The 20,910-nt window shown below is 47.8% G+C and overlaps 1 protein-coding gene across 2 annotated transcripts in view; it reads left to right on the forward strand.

Annotated features, from left to right (window-relative positions):
• LAMB1 (laminin subunit beta 1) overlaps positions 1-20,910 on the forward strand; it is a 728,031-nt gene that overhangs the window by 410,642 nt on the left and 296,479 nt on the right. For both annotated transcript variants that reach the window (XM_069229822.1, XM_069229821.1), the window contains 2 exons: positions 5,545-5,776; positions 7,147-7,310. In XM_069229822.1, the coding sequence (XP_069085923.1) occupies positions 5,545-5,776; positions 7,147-7,310 (396 nt within the window). The remainder of the gene's footprint in view (positions 1-5,544; positions 5,777-7,146; positions 7,311-20,910) is intronic.

Genomic DNA, 20,910 nt, shown 5'->3' on the forward strand with positions numbered 1-20,910 from the left:
CTCAGCAGCGCGGGGGCGGCCGGGTGCAGTGTAGAAACAAGCGTCGGGTTTGCAATGTTAGTCTATGAGAGATCAAGGGATCTCTTCAGCGCTGCAGGCAGGCAAGGGGGGGCTTCCTCGGGGAAACCTCCACTTGGGCACAGGAGAGGGACTCCTGGGGGTCACTTCTCCAGTGAAAGTCCGGTCCTTCAGGTCCTGGGGGCTGCGGGTGCAGGGTCTTTTCCAGGCGTCGGGACTTAGGTTTCAGAGAGTCGCGGTCAGGGGAAACCTCGGGATTCCCTCTGCAGGCGGCGCTGTGGGGGCTCAGGGGGGACAGGTTTTGGTACTCACAGTCGTAGAGTAGTCCGGGGGTCCTCCCTGAGGTGTTGGTTCTCCACCAGCCGAGTCGGGGTCGCCGGGTGCAGTGTTGCAAGTCTCACGCTTCTTGCGGGGAGTTGCAGGGGTCTTTAAAGCTGCTCCTTGAAACAAAGTTGCAGTCTTTTTGGAGCAGGTCCGCTGTCCTCGGGAGTTTCTTGTCTTTTTCGAAGCAGGGCAGTCCTCAGAGGATTCAGAGGTCGCTGGTCCCTTGGAAGGCGTCGCTGGAGCAGAGTTCTTTGGAAGGCAGGAGACAGGCCGGTGAGTTTCTGGAGCCAAGGCAGTTGTCGTCTTCTGGTCTTCCTCTGCAGGGGTTTTCAGCTAGGGGCTGTCCTGACTGGCCAGTGACTCCTCCTTGTTGCTTTCTTTGTTCCCTCCAGCCTTGCCGCCAAAAGTGGGGGCCGTGGCCGGAGGGGGCGGGCAACTCCACTAAGCTGGAGTGCCCTGCTGGGCTGTGACAAAGGGGTGAGCCTTTGAGGCTCACCGCCAGGTGTTACAGCTCCTGCCTGGGGGAGGTGTTAGCATCTCCACCCAGTGCAGGCTTTGTTACTGGCCTCAGAGTGACAAAGGCACTCTCCCCATGGGGCCAGCAACATGTCTCTAGTGTGGCAGGCTGCTGGAACTAGTCAGCCTACACAGACAGTCGGTTAAGTTTCAGGGGGCACCTCTAAGGTGCCCTCTGGGGTGTATTTTGCAATAAAATGTACACTGGCATCAGTGTGCATTTATTGTGCTGAGAAGTTTGATACCAAACTTCCCAGTTTTCAGTGTAGCCATTATGGTGCTGTGGAGTTCGTGTTTGACAGACTCCCAGACCATATACTCTTATGGCTACCCTGCACTTACAATGTCTTAAGGTTTTGTTTAGACACTGTAGGGGTACCATGCTCATGCACTGGTACCCTCACCTATGGTATAGTGCACCCTGCCTTAGGGCTGTAAGGCCTGCTAGAGGGGTGTCTTACCTATACTGCATAGGCAGTGAGAGGCTGGCATGGCACCCTGAGGGGAGTGCCATGTCGACTTACTCGTTTTGTCCTCACTAGCACACACAAGCTGGCAAGCAGTGTGTCTGTGCTGAGTGAGAGGTCTCCAGGGTGGCATAAGACATGCTGCAGCCCTTAGAGACCTTCCTTGGCATCAGGGCCCTTGGTACTAGAAGTACCAGTTACAAGGGACTTATCTGGATGCCAGGGTCTGCCAATTGTGGATACAAAAGTACAGGTTAGGGAAAGAACACTGGTGCTGGGGCCTGGTTAGCAGGCCTCAGCACACTTTCAATTGTAAACATAGCATCAGCAAAGGCAAAAAAGTCAGGGGGCAACCATGCCAAGGAGGCATTTCCCTACACAGACCTATTCAAATATTTGATAATAGTGCTGCACCTGAACCTGTATTACCAATTTACTGAAGGGAAGAGTCAAGACCTTACTGATATGTAAAATAAGTAAAACAAATTAAAAGTGGCGCGATGGCATTCTGGGAGGAGAGTTTTTACAATTTGGGCCACCGGAGCTCTCATGCATCAGTTCCTCATGAGGTTTCCACTCTACAAATACTTTTCCGTACATTCATGTATACAGAATTGGTTTTCTACTGTTCTATAGGGAGGTACAATATAGCACACTCTACGTGAAGGTGATCATATATATGCAGTAATGCTAGCCATTCAATGTGTTCAGCCTGCTGAACTATTTTGATACAAGTCACCAAGCACATGCCCTCTAAAACTGGGGATAATGCATTCTGTAATACCAAAAAATACCACTCCATTAAGAAAATACAAAGCATGTAGGGAAATCAAGCGATGAATTCTTTACTCGTTTTGATCCTGGAGCCCAGTCAGACTGAAACCTGTCCTGGGTTGCTTGTGTTTCGGTTCAGAGAAGACCTGGCTTGGCAGTAAGGGGGGGGAATGTTCCTACTGAAGCAGGATTAAGACTGATTTGCATATGGCGGGGTCTACTCAGAGGAGGTATGGTGGGCAAAAGAATGATGGATTGGAATAGTACATAGGGTGATTGCCAGTAGTTAGACTTGTTGCAAGCATTCCTTCCATCACCTTTTTGTGTGTTTCATGTGAGTAACATTAGCCTGACTCATCCTCTCAGTGGCTCTAAATTAGAAGCTTTAATACTTTAGTGCCAGGCACCACAGACCTAGACCCCATAGTCCTACTGCTTGGCCTTATGGGTGTGCAAACATGTAACTGAGTGGATATAGATTTTCAATAAATATATGGCAATAAAACTTTAACTCTTCTCTTGTCCTTTATTCTACTTTCTTTACTGCTAACGTTCCTGAATATGATTCCACTTGTGTAATTACCACAAACTTCATGTGCAATATTTGAAATCTGGATCATATAGTAATTAGTTCTGTAGGAAAATGGGTTCCTGTTGCAGTTAGCCCCCACTTTTTGCTGATACTGATGCTGACTTGACTGAGAAGTTTGCTGGGACCCTGCTTACCAGGCCCCAGCACCAGTGTTCTTTCACTAAAAATGTACCATTGTTCCAACAATTGGCGCACCCCTGGCACACAGGTAAGTCCCTTGTAAAAGGTACCAGTGGTACCATGGTCCCTGTGACCAGGGAAGGTCTCTAAGGGCTGCAGCATGTGTTGTGCCACCCTTAAGGACCCCTCACATAACACATGCACACTGCCATTGCAGATTGTGTATGTTGGTGGGGAGAAAAAGGCAAAGTTGACATGACGTCCCCCTCAGGGTGCCATGCACACAAAATACTGCCTGTGGCATGGGTAAGTCACCCCTCTAGCAGGCCTTTCATCCCTAAGGCAGGGTGCACTATACCACAGGTGAGGGCATAGCTGCATGAGCAATATGCCCTTACAGTGTCTAAGTCTATCCTTAGACATTGTAAGTACATTGTGGCCATATTAAGTATATGGTCTGGGAGTTTGTCAAAAACTAACTCCACAGCTCCATAATGGCTACACTGAATACTGGGACGTTTGGTATCAAACGTCTCAGAAAAATAAACCCACACTGATACCAGTGTTGGATTTATTAAAAAAATGCACACAGAGGGCATCTTAGAGATGCCCCCTCTATTTTAACCAATCCTTCAGTGCAGGACTGACTGGTCTGTGCCGGCCTGCTGCTAAGAGACGAGTTTCTGACCCCCCAGGGTTGAGAGCCTTTGTGCTCTCTGAGCCCAGAAACAAAGCCTGCACTGGGTGGAGATGCTTAACACCTCCCCCTGCAGGAATTGTAACACCTAGCAGTGACTCCCAAAGGCTCAAGCTTCATGTTGCAATGCCCCAGGGCACTCCAGCTAGTGGAGATGCCCCCCGCTGGACACAGCCCCCACTTTTGGCGGCACGTCCAGGGGAGATAATGAGAAAAACAAGGAGTCACCCACCAGTCAGGACAGCCCCTAAGGTGCCCTGAGCTGAGGTGACCCCTGCCTTTAGAAATCCTCCATCTTGGTTTTGGAGGATTCCCCCAATAGGAATAGGGATGTGCCCCTCTCCCCTCAGGGAGGAGGCACAAAGAGGGTGTAGCCACCCTCAAGGACAGTAGGCATTGGCCACTGCCCTCCCAGACCTAAACACATCCCTAAATTCAGTATTTAGGGGCACCCCAGAACCTAGGAAACTAGATTCCTGCAACCTGAAGAAACAAGGAGGACTGCTGACCTACAAGCCTGCACAGAAGGAGGAAGACGACAACCGCTTTGGCCCCAGCCCTACCGACCTGTCTCCAACTTTGAAAACCTGCTCCAGCGATGCATCCGACAGGGACCAGCGACCTCTGAAGCCTCAGAGGACTGCTCTGGACTAAAGGACCAAGAAACTCCTGTGAACAGTGGCCCTCTTCAAAACCAGCTACTTCTTTGCAACAAAGAAGCAACTTTCAAAGACTGCACATTTCCCGCCGGAATCGTGAGACTTCACACTCTGCACTAGAAAGGCTCGCGATCCAGAGAACAAACTCCTCAAGGAGGACCGCCTGGCGACTGCGAGCCAGTGAGTGACCAGAGACGACCCCCCTGAGCCCCTACAGCAACACCTGCTGAGAGAATCTAGAGGCTCCCCCTGACCGTGGCTGCATGTAACAAGGGACCCGACACCTGGAACCAACACTGTACCCACAGACCCCAGGACCTGAACGAACCGAACGTCAATGCAGGAGTGACCCTCTGCCTTGCCCGGGTGGTGGCTGTCCCAAGAAGCCCACCCGTGCCTGCCTCCACCGCTAGAGTGACCCTGGGTCCCTCCATTATTTCCTACCTGAAACTCGACGCCTGCTTTGCACACTGCACCCGGCCGCCCCTGTGCCTCTGAGTGTGTTTTGTGTGCCTACTTGGGTCCCCCCCAGTGCTCTACAACCCCCCCCTGGTCTGCCCCGAGGACGCAGGTACTTACCTGCTGGCAGACTGGAACCAGAGCACCCCTGTTCTCCATAGGCGCCTATGTGTTTTGGGCACCTCTTTGACCTCTGCATCTGACCGGCCCTGAGCTGCTGGTGTGGTAGCTTTCAGGTTGCCTGAACCCCCAATGGTGGGCTGCCTATGCCCCAGAACTGAGACTTGTAAGTGTTTTACTTACCTCCTAATCTAACCTTTACTTTCCTCCCCCAGGAACTGTTGATTTTTGCAGTGTCCACTTTGAAAATAGCTTATTGCCATTTTTACAAAGACTGCACATGATATTGTTTCCATTCAAAGTTCCTAAAGTATCTAAGTGAAGTACCTTACATTTAAAGTGTTTTATGTAAATCTTGAACCTGTGGTTCTTAAAATAAACTAAGAAAAGATATTTTTCAATATAAAAACCTATTGGCTTGGAATTGTCTTTGAGTGTGTGTTCCTCATTTATTGCCTGTGTGTGTACAACAAATGCTTAACACTACCCTCTGATAAGCCTACTGCTCGACCACACTACCACAAAATAGAGCATTATAATTATCTAATTTTGCCACTATCTTACCTCTAAGGGGAACCCTTGGACTCTGTGCACACTATGTCTTACTTTGAAATAGCAATACAGAGCCAACTTCCTACAGTACTATCTTTCCAGAGATTCAAGCCACATAAAGTGCAGTTGAACAAGACTTTTTTTTCAATATCAATTGGGTAACTTCGTTTCTTAATCCACATCATCTTGTGTTATGCCAGTGTGTAAAATGGTGCTTGTTTTCAGTCTGTGTTCTTCTGTTTCTAGCCTGTGAATGCAACATGCAAGGATCTTCCCATTCCTTTTGTCACCCTGTGACTGGCCAGTGCCCTTGTGTACATGGTGCATTTGGTCGACAGTGCGATCAATGCTTACCTGCCTACTGGGGATTCCCAACCTGCAGACCATGCAGTTGCAACGGACATGCAGAAGATTGTAATCCATACACTGGTGAATGTCTGAATTGTGGAGACCACACTGAAGGTCCCAACTGTGAAAGGTAAACTATGTGAATCGTTGATGGTAATCTGTCATTTGTAGGGATGGTCTTAGATGAAGCCTTATTTAGGTTTTTATAGGAAGCTACTAAAGATTGACTTATTTGGTCCACCTTAGATTGAAGCCAATACCATTTGTTGGCTTGTACATAGTTAGGACTCCTATTATTTTTTTCTGACCTTATCCTTCTTATGCTATAATAGGTTTTTTCTGATCTGTATCTATTTATTTTTCTGTGCTATTGCATGTCAAATGTTGAGTTGTCTGGTGTATTCAAAATTAACTTTCTTTCGGTAAACATTTGTCTTGTTTTGTACACAATTTAACAATCATTTTTTTAATTGTACTTGTGTGTAGCAGAAGAAATGTCCTTGTATGAAAAATCGCTCGCTAAAAAGAGACAGTAAAGTAGAAGAGACACTTTAATGGTGTCCAGATTTCACATGGTACCAAAAAAACGAGTTTTGAGGTATGTCAAAGGAGCCATAACGAACAGCTCAGCTGCACCCTTCAATGAAAGCAGTGTTTTTTATTTAACTTTCAAATCTCTATTGAAGTCGCCTGTTAATTATTTAGCAGTCTGTGTGAAATAAGCTTAAGTTCTGGAAGCCCTTTCACATCCTTAACTGGTACCATGTGTTTTTCCAATTTGGGAATGGGACTTGCTCTCTTTTTCCTGCCGTCTTCTGAAGAGTTTGGAATGGAGGGTAAACCTGCACAACATGCTTCATTGCTTATCATGCCCCCCAGTTACTGCCGATCTGTTCATTTTCCAGAATGTGCCAAATGCCATGGTTTGTGAGCAGTGTGTGTTTCTGCCCAAGTGTCAGGGATAGTACACCGTCTAAGGACACTCAGTGCACCAAACTCCATCACATAGTATTCTGTAAACTTACTGGCTGAGCTGAATATTTAACACTAAATTCTCACTAATTTTAGCCTTTCCAGGTGCAATTGTCAGTAATGCTTGGCCTGTTAATGGAAATGCATGCACTTTTTCTTGCAGTAGGGTATTTAATTTGTTTAATGTTGGTGCTTGGCCGTATCTGTGCCTTTGCACATAGCTTAGCCTATTCTTTGGTCAATCGCTTTGCTAAACAATATACCCATGACCTCACAGAATCTCTTAGTTTACTGTTTTCACAAGCATTTTGATGTTCTGCATTAGAGTCAAATTAAGTCCGGCAACAGCAGCTGTAGTTTTGTTTAAAATAAATAAACTACCCAGTGCATCTCTGGTTAAAATACTACTTCTGTTCTTCACCTAATTTGGCAGAAACTGTAACGATGGAAGCCTAGCCTTCCTCTGGTTCGCAGGGGATTGTACACGCAACTATTTCTCAATGGATGGGATTTTTTTCAATCTTTTAGATGCCTTCCTGGCTATTATGGAGATCCTTTGTTAGGATCCGGGGACCACTGTCGCCCTTGCCCTTGCCCAGATGGTCCAGGAAGTGGAAGGCAATTTGCAACTGGCTGTTTTCAGGATCGATCTACCTTGCACGTTGTCTGCACATGTAACACAGGATATTCAGGTAAATATTTTGCCTGCAAATCATCATAAGCGTTAACATATACATGTCTGTTAGCATTACTGCTGAAAATCCAAATCTTTTCTGCACTCTATCATGCTCTGCATAATGTTTTCATATATTTAAACATTGCTTTAAATGACTCATTTGGAGTTTGATGGATGAGTGACATCTGCCAAGCTCTGAGTGTAATCCGTAGTCGTGAATTCTCACAGTAATTACATTTTAATTGATCTTGTACTGTTATGCTGAATTTCTTGCATTGAGCAGTGGTGTCTAGAGTCCAGAGTATTCTGCATGTTTGTAAGTTAAGTAAGTTTATTGAAAGAATCAACAAAAAGTGATGATATGTTTTCTCAGTCCCTATTTTGATTAAAAAAAAGTTCAAGCTTTAACTGCATAGCCCAACATAGGAAAGGAAGCAATGTGACTGAGCAGATTCAGCCTATGTAATGGACATTGGCTTGCTGCATAGTCCATGCAAATAAATAGCAAGCATTTGCAAAGTCAGTAATGCCTAGCTGTTGGCTTTGTCAGTGTTTTTCTCCACATGTGTGCATGCATCAAGAAGCATGCCACATGCATTTCTGGCAATCTTGGAAAGTGATTTTTGTTAAAGAAAGTCTACTCCAAAAACATCACGTTGCGTACACATGCATCAGGATATATGCACACACATGCATCTTGTTTTACTTGTGGGCTTGTGTTCTCTGGGAACCTTGTCACACAAGAAGGTAGTGTGGGCATATTAAATCAATCAATCATGGGATTTATAAAGCGCACTACTCACCCGGTAAGGTCTGAAGGCGCTAGGGGTGTGGGGGGAGCTACTGGTCGAAAGCCAAGTTTTGAGGTGTTTCCTGAAAGATAGAAGGTCTTGGGTCAGGCGGAGGTGGAGTGGTAGGGAGTTCCAGGTCTTTGCGGCAAGGTGAGAGAATGATCTTCCTCCGGCGGTTGTGTGGCGGTTGCGAGGAACGTAGGCGAGGGCGTGGTTGGCAGAGGGAAGGTTGCGGGTGGGGGTGTGAAAGGTGAGTCTGTCGTTGAGGTAGGCGGGTCCTGTGTTGTGGAGGGCCTTGTGTGCGCAGATGAGGATTTTGAAGGTGATCCTCTTTGACACTGGTAGCCAGTGTAGGTCTCTGAGGTGGGGTGAGATGTGGTCGCAGCGTGGGATGTTCAGAATGAGACGGGCGGATGCGTTCTGGATTCTTTGCAGTTTTGTTTGGAGTTTGTTTGTTATTCCTGCATGTAGGGCGTTTCCGTAATCCAATCTGCTACTGACCAAGGCGTGGGTGATGGTTTTCCTGGTTTCGATGGGAATCCATTTGAAAATTCTGCGGAGCAGGCGGAGGGTGTTGTAGCAGGAAGAGGAGATGGCATTGACCTGCTGAGTCATGCTGAGTGTGGAATCCAGGATGAAGCCCAAGTTGCATGCATGAGAGGTGGGTGAGGGTGCGGGTCCTAGGGAGGTGGGCCACCAGGAGTCGTTCCAGGCTGAGGGGTTGGTGCCGAAGATGATTAATTCTGTCTTGTCTGTGTTTAACCTGAGGTGGCTTCATTCCATCCAGCTGGTGATGGCGTTGAGTCCGTTGTGGAGGTTGACCTTTGCGGTAGTGGGATCTTTCGTGAGGGAGATGATGAGCTGAGTGTCGTCAGCGTAGGAGATTATGTTGATGTGGTGTGTTCGTGCAATTTTCCGAGGGGGGCCATGTACACGTTGAAGAGTATGGGGCTGAGTGAAGATCCTTGAGGGACGCCACAGGTGGTGATGGTGGCTTCTGATAGGAACAGCGGGAGGTGGACTCTTTGGGTCCTGTCCGTGAGAAATTACGAGATCCAGTCCAGGGCTTTGTTGCGGATTCCAGCATTGTGGAGGCATGTGCGGAGAGTGTGATGGCATACCGTGTCGATCTGCAGAGAGGTCCAGGAGGATGAGTGCTGCTGTTTCTCCTTTGTCGAGCATGGTCCTGATGTCGTCTGTTGCAGCAATGAGTGCAGTCTCGGTGCTGTGGTTTTTGCGGAATCCGGATTGGGAGCTGTCGAGTGCCTTGTTGTCTTCCAGGTACCAGGATATTTGATTGTTCATGATTTTTTTGATGACCTTGGCTGGGAAGGGAGGAGGGAGATAGGTCAGTAGTTCTTGGGGTCGTCAGGGTCTGCCTTGCGTTTCTTTAGCAAGGCGTTGATTTCTGCATGCTTCCATCTCTCTGGGAAGGTGGCTGATTCGAAGGAACTGTTGATGGTGTGGCAGAGATGGGGGGCGATGATGGTGTTGGCTTTGTTGAAGATGTGGTGTTGGCAGAGGTCCGATGGTGATCCGGAGTGGATGGTGGCCATGGTGTTCGCGGTGTCTTCTGTGTTGACCGGGGTCCAGGTGTGGAGGAGGTGGGTGTTGCTTGGCCCGTAGGGCTCGGGGTGTTTGTAGTTAGCTGGTGGGACTGGGAGTTGAAGCTGTTGTGGATTCCTTCTATCCTTTGACAGTAGTGAGATGCGAGTGAGTTGCAGAGCTCCTGTGATGGCAGGGTTTTGTTGGAGCAGGCCCTAGGGGTGGATAGCCCAGAACAGATGAAGAACAGAGGAGATCCAAAAATTCTTCAATGGAGTCCTTGTTGTGCCCAGGTAGACCCGTATATGAGATGGAATGTGGGAGTCAGTGGGAAGTAACATGTCAGGAGCTCCATGTAGAAAGTCCACGTGGAGTGTCACTTGCTTGACTAGGGTGCAGTACCAGGAGAGCTTATGGGTAACAGCAAGACCTCCTTCCTTCCTATATGCGTGCTCCACATAGTGGATACAGTCTAGCTAGTCTAAGGTTTTGTGTTGAGGTGGGGTTCAATTTCACATGGAGAAGAAGCTTTGAATATCCTACCCCAACCAGGAATTGAAAGCATTTTACGGAAAACTATTTTTTCTTCACTTAACTAGTAAAATGCTTTCCAAAACATCTGAACTGAATAACCAGTTAGGAAATATTTGGAAGATACAAGATGGTCCCAATTTTCAAGTTTTCTGATTGCCCATCTCAACTCTACAAAACCTTTTAAGTGCTCTGTACAATTATTGTACAAAATATGGACTTATTTAATGAATTCTCCGACCTCCTCACCATCTTGTCCATTTGACATGCCCACACCACCCTCTTAAGTGACATCAAGCTCCCAGAGAACACAAGCTCAAAAAAAAGAAACCCTCCTCTACCTTATTGACACACTCAATGTGGTACAGTACATAATCCAATCAACACACTCCAAAGGCTAAGTACTTGCCCTCTTCTCAATGTTCACAAACAATCCAAAGCAAACCATCCATACCTATATAATGAACTAACCACCTCACCTTCCATAGCTCCCTGCTACTCTTCTACCAACTAACTGAGGCCAAATAAAAAGACATGGCCAAACTTTCAGCTGCTTTTAAGACGTCTCCATTGACATCATCATGCTTCGACTCATCACTCAACTTGCCAATGTTATGTCTGACACCAACACCCTTCTGAACGACTTCAACACTATTTTGAAAACTATTCGCACATCCAAAACCTTCAGCACATCACAATAAATGTTCCCTCTCTATACTTGGAAGAAAACAGAAACTCCCAATGACTTTGTGCTCTTGCAGTCCCTCTGCACAACAGACGCCGGTCAGCACCTCAGAAAAAGTACTATACCAACACCATCGGTGAAGCCACAAATAGATTCAGAATGCAATTCAAGATAATCAAGGACTTCATCAAGAATATGCCTAACCCTCCTATCCCTCGCTCTGCAGACAAGTACAATTCCATCAACCTCTTCTGCAGTGAAATAATATAGAATATCTCACAGCACATTGAAAACACTGTCTACTTTTCACTTTACACTGACTCCTTCTAGTAGAATTCATAATGTCCATCCTTCAAAATCTCTCTTGCCGATTCCCATGAAGACAGTGTCTTACACTCGTCCTTCATCAAAGCTCTTTCTGGCGAAGCTCTGTCGCCCATGCTCACCACCATCAATTCCTCATTGCTCAAGTTATTTTCCCAGAAGCTTTCAGGACCGGTCAGACCTTCCCCCTCTTAAAGAAAACTACTCTACAGCTTGCCTAATATTGGCCCATCACTTACCTACCCTTCATTGACGATCATTGGAAAATAACTCAACTCCAAGATCACATCCATGGTAACTGTCTCCTGCACGGCTACCAGTCTGGCTTCAGATCATGCTGAAGCACAGAAACTGCTACGTTACACATTGTAGAGTATGCTCTTTTGAGCACAGATGAAGATGATCCAAATTCCCCTCCTAATATTGCTGGACATAATCGATCATCCCACCCTCATCCACATCATTGAGTCTCGAATGGGATTCATGGAATGTCCTTCACTAGTTCTCCTCCTACCTTTCCAACCAAAACCAGTTTGCTCAGATGGGCACTCCAAGGCCCCTGCAAAGTCCACCAGGGTTTCATACGGTCCCCTGTCATCTTCAGCCTCTACATAGAGCCCTTTTGGGATATTTACACAGTTAATAGCTTCAAGATTGACATGTATGCCTGCGATGCACAACTCTATTTGAAAGGCTCCTCTGCTCCAGACATTCAATGTCCCAAACACTTCCTGCACCTCATCCTGACCTGGACATCATCCAGAACCGAACTCTGAAGCTCAACCCCACCAAGACAGAGAATTTATTTGCCAAGAACAACAAGCAAGAAATAAGACAAACCTGTCTCAATGATAATAACCTTGATGTCTTCCGACCTCGACTTTCACTAAATTCTAAATCCGCTTGATTCACCGAAGAACTCGCATGCAAGAGGAACTTTGTCAAAAATCAAAGACGGCCCTGTACCAGCGCTCTTTTAAAAGGAGAGGTGAGACAATTTCTATTAGAAGCAACTTAAGAACTGCTGTTCAAGCCCATATACTCTTACAGGTGTATGGTGCCCTGCTCCATTGCCCTCCAACCTCCACACTGCCACTGCTTAAGGGCATTCACAGAAGAGCACAGCTCATTCAGAGCCTGAAGAAATACACATCACCCCCATTAGGGTGCAACTTCATTGGTGTCACTTGCTGTAAGGAAATGCCTCCTTGGCATGGTTACCCCCTGACTGGTATTTCCTATGCACAGGGAAAAAAGTATTTAAATGAGCAGGTATCCTCCTTTTCCAACTCCCATCTGCCCCCTAAAAGCCTTTGCTGCTCTTTTTACCACCCGAGATCATTTGAAGGTGAGAGTTTAGACGGATGTGTGTCAATCACTTCTTGAGTGGCAGTCTGTAAGGAAATGCCTTCTTGGCATGGTTACCCCCTGACTTTTTGCCTTTGCTGATGCTAAGTTTTGATTTGAAAGTGTGCTGAGGCCTGCTAACCAGGCCCCAGCACCAGTGTTCTTTCCCTAACCTGTACTTTTGTTTCCACAATTGGCACACCCTGGCATCCAGGTAAGTCCCTTGTAACTGGTACCCCTGGTACCAAGGGCCCTGATGCCAGGGAAGGTCTCTAAGGGCTGCAGCATATCTTATGCCACCCTGGGGACCCCTCACTCAGCACAGACACACTGCTTACCAGCTTGTGTGTGCTAGTGGGGATAAAAAGACTAGGTCGACATGGCACTCCCCTCAGGGTGCCATGCCAACCTCACACTGCCTATGCAGTATAGATAAGTCACCCCTCTAGCAGGCCTTACAGCCCTAAGGCAGGGTGCACTATACCATAGGTGAGGGCATAAGTGCATGAGCACTGTGCCGCTACAGTGTCTAAGCAAAACCTTAGACATTGTAAGTGCAGGGTAGCCATAAGAGTATATGGTCTGGGAGTCTGTCATGCACAAACTCCACAGCACCATAATGGCTACACTGAAAACTGAAGTTTGGTATCAAACTTCTCAGCACAATAAGTGCACACTGATGCCAGTGTACATTGTATTGTAACATACACCCCAGAGGACACCTTAGAGGTGCCCCCTGAAACCTTAACCGACTATCCGTGTAGGCTGACTAGTTCTAGCAGCCTGCCACACACCAGACATGTTACTGGCCACATGGGGAGAGTGCCTGTGTCACTCTGTGGCTTGTAACAAGGCCTGTACTGGGTGGAGGTGCTTCACACCTCCCCCTGCAGGAACTGTAACACCTGGCGGTGAGCCTCAAAGGCTCACCCCCTTTGTTACAGCACCACAGGGCACTCCAGCTAGTGGAGTTGCCCGCCCCCTCCGGCCACGGCCCCACTTTTGGCAGCAAGGCAGGAGGAGATAATGATAAAAACAAGGAGGAGTCACTGGCCAGTCAGGACAGCCCTTAAGGTGTCCTGAGCTGAGGTGACTCTAACTTTTAGAAATCCTCCATCTTGCAGATGGAGGATTCCCCCAATAGGATTAGGGATGTGCCCCCCTCCCCTCAGGGAGGAGGCACAAAGAGGGTGTACCCGCCCTCAGGGCTAGTAACCATTGGCTACTAACCCCCCAGACCGAAACATGCCCCTTAAATTTAGTATTTAAGGGCTTCCCAGAACCTAGGAACTCAGATTCCTGCAACCTAAGAAGAAGAGGACTGCTAAGCTGAAAAATCCTGCAGAGAAGACGGAGACACCAAATGCTTTGGCCCCCGCTCTACCGGCCTGTCTCCCCACTTCTAAAGACACTGCTCCAGCGACGCTTTCCACAGGGACCAGCGACCTCTGAAGCCTCAGAGGACTGCCCTCCATCTAGAAGGACCAAGAACCCCTGAGGACAGCGGCTCTGTTCACCAAAGACTGCAACTTTGAAACAAAGAAGGAACTTTGAAACAACTTGTGTATCCCGCCGGAAGCGTGAGACTTGGAACTCTGCACCCGACACCCCCGGCTCGACTTGTGGAGAACAAACACTTCAGGGAGGACTCCCCGGTGACTGCGAGACCATGAGTAGCCAGAGTTGCCCCCACCCTAAGCCCCCACAGCGACACCTGCAGAGGGAATCCCGAGGCTCCCCCTGACCGCGGCTGCCTGCTTCTAAGATCTGACGCCTGGTAAAGACTCTGCACCCGCAGCCCCCAGGGCCTGAAGGATCCGACCTCCAGTGCAGGAGTGACCCCCAGGTGGCCCCCTCCCTTGCCCAGGTGGTGGCTACCCCGAGGAGCCCCCCCCCTTGCCAAGGAGGCATTTCCTTACACAACCCCCTCCCCAAACGAAAGAGGATGAGACTAACCTTTCCCAAGAGAGTCTTCATTTTCTAAGTGGAAGAACCTGGAAAGGCCATATGCATTGGCATGGGCAGTCCCAGGTCTGTGTTCCACTATAAAGTCCATTCCCTGTAGGGAGATGGACCACCTCAACAGTTTTGGATTTTCACCTTTCATTTGCATCAGCCATCTGAGAGGTCTGTGGTCAGTTTGAACTAGGAAGTGAGTACCAAAAAGGTATGGTCTCAACTTCTTCAGGGACCAAACCACAGCAAAGGCCTCCCTCTCAATGGCACTCCAACGCTCCTCCCTGGGGAGTAACCTCCTGCTAATGAAAGCAACAGGCTGGTCAAGGCCATCATCATTTGTTTGGGACAAAACTGCCCCATCCCATGTTCAGAGGCATCTGTTTGCACAATGAATTGCTTGGATTAATCTGGAGCTTTTAGAACTGGTGCTGTGCACATAGCTTGCTTCAGGGTGTCAAAGGCCTGTTGGCATTCTACAGTCCAGTTTACCTTCTTGGGCATTTTCTTGGAGGTGAGTTCTGTGAGGGCTGTCACAATGGATCCACATCCCTTCACAAACCTCCTATAGTACCCAGTCAAGCCAAGGAATGCCCTGACTTGAGTCTGGGTTTTTGGAGCTGCCCGGTCCAGAATAGTCTGGATCTTAGGCTGGAGTGGCTGAACTTGGCCTCCACCTACAAGGTGTCCCAAGTAAACCACAGTTCCCTGCCCTATCTGGCATTTGGATGCCTTGATAGAGAGGCCTGCAGATTGCAGAGCCTTCAAAACCTTCTTCAGGTGGACCAGGTGATCCTGCCAGGTAGAACTAAAGACAGCAATATCATCAAGATAAGCTGCACTAAAGGATTCCAACCCAGCAAGGACTTGATTCACCAACCTTTGGAAGGTGGCAGGGGCATTCTTAAAACCAAAGGGCATAACAGTGAACTGATAATGCCCATCAGGTGTGGAGAATGCTGTCTTTTCTTTTGCTCCTGGGGCCATTTGAGCTGCCCAGTCCAGAATAATCTGGATCTTAGGCTGGAGTGGCTGAACTTGGCCTCCACCTACAAGGTGTCCCAAGTAAACCACAGTTCCCTGCCCTATCTGGCATTTGGATGCCTTGATAGAGAGGCCTGCAGGTTGCAGGGCCTTCAAAACCTTATTCAGGTGGACCAGGTGATCCTGCCAGGTGGAGCTGAAGACAGCAATATCATCAAGATAAGCTGCACTAAAGTATTCCAACCCAGCAAGGACTTGATTCACCAACCTTTGGAAGGTGGCAGGGGCATTCTTTAAACCAAAGGGCATAACAGTGAACTGATAATGCCCATCAGGTGTGGAGAATGCTGTCTTTTCTTTTGCTCCAGGGGCCATTTTGATTTGCCAGTACCCAGCTGTTAAGTCAAAGGTACTTAAGAATTTGGCAGCCCCTAATTTGTCTATCAGCTCATCAGCTCTAGGAATGGGATGGGCATCTGTCTTGGTGACAGAATTAAGGCCTCTGTAGTCCACACAAAACCTCATCTCTCTCTTTCCTTCTTTTGTGTGAGGTTTGGGGACTAAGACCACTGGGCTAGCCCAGGGGCTGTCAGAGTACTCAATTACTCCCAATTCCAGCATCTTGTGGACTTCCACCTTGATGCTTTCCTTAACTTGGTCAGACTGTCTGAATATTTTGTTTTTGACAGGCATGCTGTCTCCTGTGTCCACATCATGGGTACACAGGTGTGTCTGACCAGGGGTTAGGGAAAAGAGTTCAGCAAACTGCTGTAGGACCTTCCTACAGTCAGACTGCTGTTGGCTAGAGAGGGTGTCTGAATAGATCACTCCATCCACTGAGCCATCTTTAGGGTCTGATGAGAGGAGATCAGGGAGAGGCTCACTCTCAGCTTCCTGGTCCTCATCTGTTACCATCAACAGATTTACATCAGCCCTGTCATGGAAGAGTTTAAGGCGGTTCACATGGATCACCCTCTTGGGGCTCCTGCTTGTGCCTAGGTCCACCAGGTAGGTGACCTGACTCTTCCTCTCTAGTACTGGGTAAGGGCCACTCCATTTGTCCTGAAGTGCCCTGGGAGCCACAGGCTCCAGAACCCAGACTTTCTGCCCTGGTTGAAATTCAACCAGTGCAGCCTTTTGGTCATACCACAACTTCTGGAGTTGTTAGTTGGCCTCACGGTTTTTACTTGCCTTTTCCATGTACTCTGCCATCCTTGAGCGAAGGCCAAGTACATAGTCCACTATGTCTTGTTTAGGCTCATGAAGAGGTCTCTCCTAGCCTTCTTTAACAAGAGCAAGTGGTCCCCTTACAGGGTGGCCAAACAGAAGTTCAAAGGGTGAGAATCCTACTCCCTTCTGAGGCACCTCTCTGTAAGCGAAAAGCAGACATGGCAGGAGGACATCCCATCTCCTTTTGAGTTTTTCTGGGAGCCCCATGATCATGCCCTTTAATGTCTTGTTGAATCTCTCAACAAGGCCATTAGTTTGTGGATGATATGGTGTAGTGAATTTAAAAGTCACTCCACACTCATTCCACATGTGTTTTAGGTATGCTGACATGAAGTTGGTACCTCTGTCAGACACCACCTCCTTAGGGAAGCCCACTCTGGTAAAGATACCAATGAGGGCCTTGGCTACAGCAGGGGCAGTAGTCGACCTAAGGGGGATAGCTTCAGGATACCTAGTAGCATGATCCACTACTACTAGGATGTACATATTTCCTGAGGCTGTGGGAGGTTCTAGTGGACCAACTATGTCCACCCCACTCTTTCAAAGGGGACCCCCACCACTGGAAGTGGAATGAGGGGGGCCTTTGGATGCCCACCTGTTTTACCACTGGCTTGACAGGTGGGGCAGGAGAGGCAAAACTCCTTAACCTTCTGGGACATATTGGGCCAGTAGAAGTGGTTGACTAACCTCTCCCACGTCTTGGTTTGTCCCAAATGCCCAGCAAGAGGAATATCATGGGCTAAGGTCAGAATAAACTCTCTGAAACCCTGAGGCACTACCACTCTCCTAGTGGCACCAGGTTTGGGATCTCTTGCCTCAGTGTACAGGAGTCCATCTTCCCAATAGACCCTATGTGTTCCATTTTTCTTGCCTTTCGACTCTTCAGCAGCTTGCTGCCTAAGGCCTTCAAGAGAGGGACAGGTTTCTTGTCCCTTACACAACTCTTCCCTTGAGGGTCCCCCTGGGCCTAAGAGCTCAACCTGATAAGGTTCCAGCTCCATAGGCTCAGTTCCCTCAGAGGGCAGAACTTCTTCCTGAGAAGAGAGGTTCTCTTTTTCTTGTTGTGTTGCAGCTGGTTTCCCAGCTGACTTTCCTTTTCTCTTGGTAGGCTGGGCCTTTCTTCCAGACTCCAGCTCTACTTTTTCACCCTGTGCCTTGCACTGTGCCCTTGTCTTGACACACACGAGTTCAGGGATACCCAGCATGGCTGCATGGGTTTTCAGTTCTACCTCAGCCCATGCTGAGGACTCCAGGTCATTTCCAAGCAAACAGTCTACTGGGATATTTGAGGAGACCACCACCTGTTTCAGGCCATTGACCCCTCCCCACTCTAAAGTTACCATTGCCATGGGATGTACTTTAGTCTGATTGTCAGCGTTGGTGACTGGATAAGTTTGTCCAGCCAGGTATTGGCCAGGGGAAACCAGTTTCTCTGTCACCATAGTGACACTGGCACCTATATCCCTCAGGCCTTCTACACTTGTCCCATTATTTAAGAGCTGCTGCCTGTATTTTTGCATGTTAGGAGGCCAGGCAGCCAGTGTGGCTAAATCCACCCCACCCTCAGAGACTAATGTAGCTTCAGTGTGACACCTGATTTGCTCTGGGCACACTGTTGATCCCACTTGGACACTGGCCATTCCAGTTTTAGCTGGATGGGAGTTAGAAGTGGTATCTTTCTTGGGACAGGCCTTGTCTCCAGTTTGGTATCCAGACTGACTACAGCTACGACACCAGGCCTTTTTGGGATCAAAGTTTTTACCCTTGTGCCCAGAATTGCTTTGTAAAGAGGCTCTGGGCCCACCCTCCTGTGCAGGTTTTTGGGGGCCTGTAGAAGACTCTTTACTATTTTTGTTTTTGGCTGTCTCACCACCTTTCCCCTGGGGAGGTTTTGTGACCCCTTTCTTTTGGTCACCCCCTGTGGAAGTTTTGGACACCCTAGTCTTGACCCAATGGTCCGCCTTCTTTCCCAATTCTTGGGGAGAAATTGGTCCTAGGTCTACCAGATGCTGATGCAGTTTGTCATTGAAACAATTACTTAACAGGTATTCTTTCACAAATAAATTGTACAGCCCATCATAATTACTTACACCACTGCCTTGAATCCAACCATCTAGTGTTTTTATTGAGTAGTCTACAAAGTCAACCCAGGTCTGGCTCGAGGATTTTTGAGCCCCCCTGAATCTAATCCTATACTCCTCAGTGGAGAATCCAAAGCCCTCAATCAGGGTACCCTTCATGAGGTCATAAGATTCTGCATCTTTTCCAGAGAGTGTGAGGAGTCTATCCCTACACTTTCCTGTGAACATTTCCCAAAGGAGAGCACCCCAGTGAGATTTGTTCACTTTTCTGGTTACACAAGCCCTCTCAAAAGCTGTGAACCATTTGGTGATGTCATCACCATCTTCATATTTAGTTACAATCCCTTTAGGGATTTTCAACATGTCAGGAGAATCTCTGACCCTATTTATGTTGCTGCCACCATTGATGGGTCCTAGGCCCATCTCTTGTCTTTCCCTTTCTATGGCTAGGATCTGTCTTTCCAAAGCCAATCTTTTGGCCATCCTGGCTAACTGGATGTCCTCTTCACTGGAGTTATCCTCAGTGATTTCAGAGTTGTTGGTCCCTCCTGTGAGGGAACCAGCATCTCTGACTATTATTTGTGGAGTCAGGGCTTGAGAGGCCCTGTTCTCCCTAGATAGGACTGGTGGGGGGGAATCAACCTCCAAGTCACTATCATCATCCTCTGAGTTGCCATCCTCAGAGGGGTTGGCTCTTTCAAACTCTGCCAACAGCTCCTGGAGCTGTAGTTTGGAAGGTCTGGAGCCCATTGCTATTTTCTTTACTTTACAGAGTGACCTTAGCTCCCTCATCTTAAGATGGAGGTAAGGTGTGGTGTCGAGTTCCACCACATTCATATCTGTACTAGACATTATGTTTCTAAAAGTTGGAATACTTTTTAAGAATCTAAAACTAGTTCTAGGTTCTAATTCAAACTTTTACAAAACTTTTAAACTCTAAAAGAAATGCTAAACAGGATCTAACACAAGGCCCTAGCAGGTCTTTTAAGAATTTAGAAAAATTTCAAATTGCAAAAAATCAATTTCTAATGACAATTTTGGGAATTTGTCGTGTGATCATGTATTGGCTGAGTAGTCCAGCAAATGCAAAGTCTTGTACCCCACCGCTGATCCACCAGTGTAGGAAGTTGGCTCTGTATGCACTATTTCAAAGTAAGGAATAGTATGCACAGAGTCCAAGGGTTCCCCTTAGAGGTAAGATAGTGGCAAAAAGAGATAATACTAATGCTCTATTTTGTGGTAGTGTGGTCTAGCAGTAGGCTTATCCAAGGAGTAGTGTTAAGCATTTGTTGTACATACACACAGGCAATAAATGAGGAACACACACTCAGAGACAAATCCAGCCAATAGGTTTTGTTATAGAAAAATATATTTTCTTAGTTTATTTTAAGAACCACAGGTTCAAATTTTACATGTAATATCTCATTTGAAAGGTATTGCAGGTAAGTACTTTAGGAAATTTGAATCATTTCATTAGCATGTATACTTTTCACATAAAACACAATAAGCTGTTTTAAAAGTGGACACAGTGCAATTTTCACAGTTCCTGGGGGAGGTAAGTTATTGTTAGTTTTAACAGGTAAGCAAGTCACTTACAGGTTTCAGTTTTTGGTCCAAGGTAGCCCACCGTTGGGGGTTCAGAGCAACCCCAAAGTTATCACACCAGCAGCTCAGGGCTGGTCAGGTGCAAAGGTCAAAGAGGTGCCCAAAACACATAGGCTTCAATGGAGAGAAGGGGGTGCCCCGGTTCCAGTCTGCCAGCAGGTAAGTACCCGCGTCTTCGGAGGGCAGACCAGGGGGGTTTTGTAGGGCACCGGGGGGGACACAAGTCAGCACAAAAAGTACACCCTCAGCAGCGCGGGGGCGGCCGGGTGCAGTGTGCAAACACGCGTCAGGTTTGTAATGGTTTTCAATGAGAGACCAAGGGGTCTCTTCAGCGATGCAGGCAAGGGGGGGGCTCCTCGGGGTAGCCACCACCTGGGCAAGGGAGAGGGCCTCCTGGGGGTCACTCCTGCACAGGAGTTCCGTTCCTTTAGGTGCTGGGGGCTGCGGGTGCAGGGTCTTTTCCAGCCGTCGGGAAATGGAGTTCAGGCAGTCGCGGTCAGGGGGAGCCTGGGGATTCCCTCTGCAGGTGTCGCTGTG

This window comes from Pleurodeles waltl, chromosome 4_1 (assembly GCF_031143425.1).
Source record: "Pleurodeles waltl isolate 20211129_DDA chromosome 4_1, aPleWal1.hap1.20221129, whole genome shotgun sequence".
NCBI classification, from domain to species: Eukaryota; Metazoa; Chordata; class Amphibia; order Caudata; family Salamandridae; genus Pleurodeles; species Pleurodeles waltl.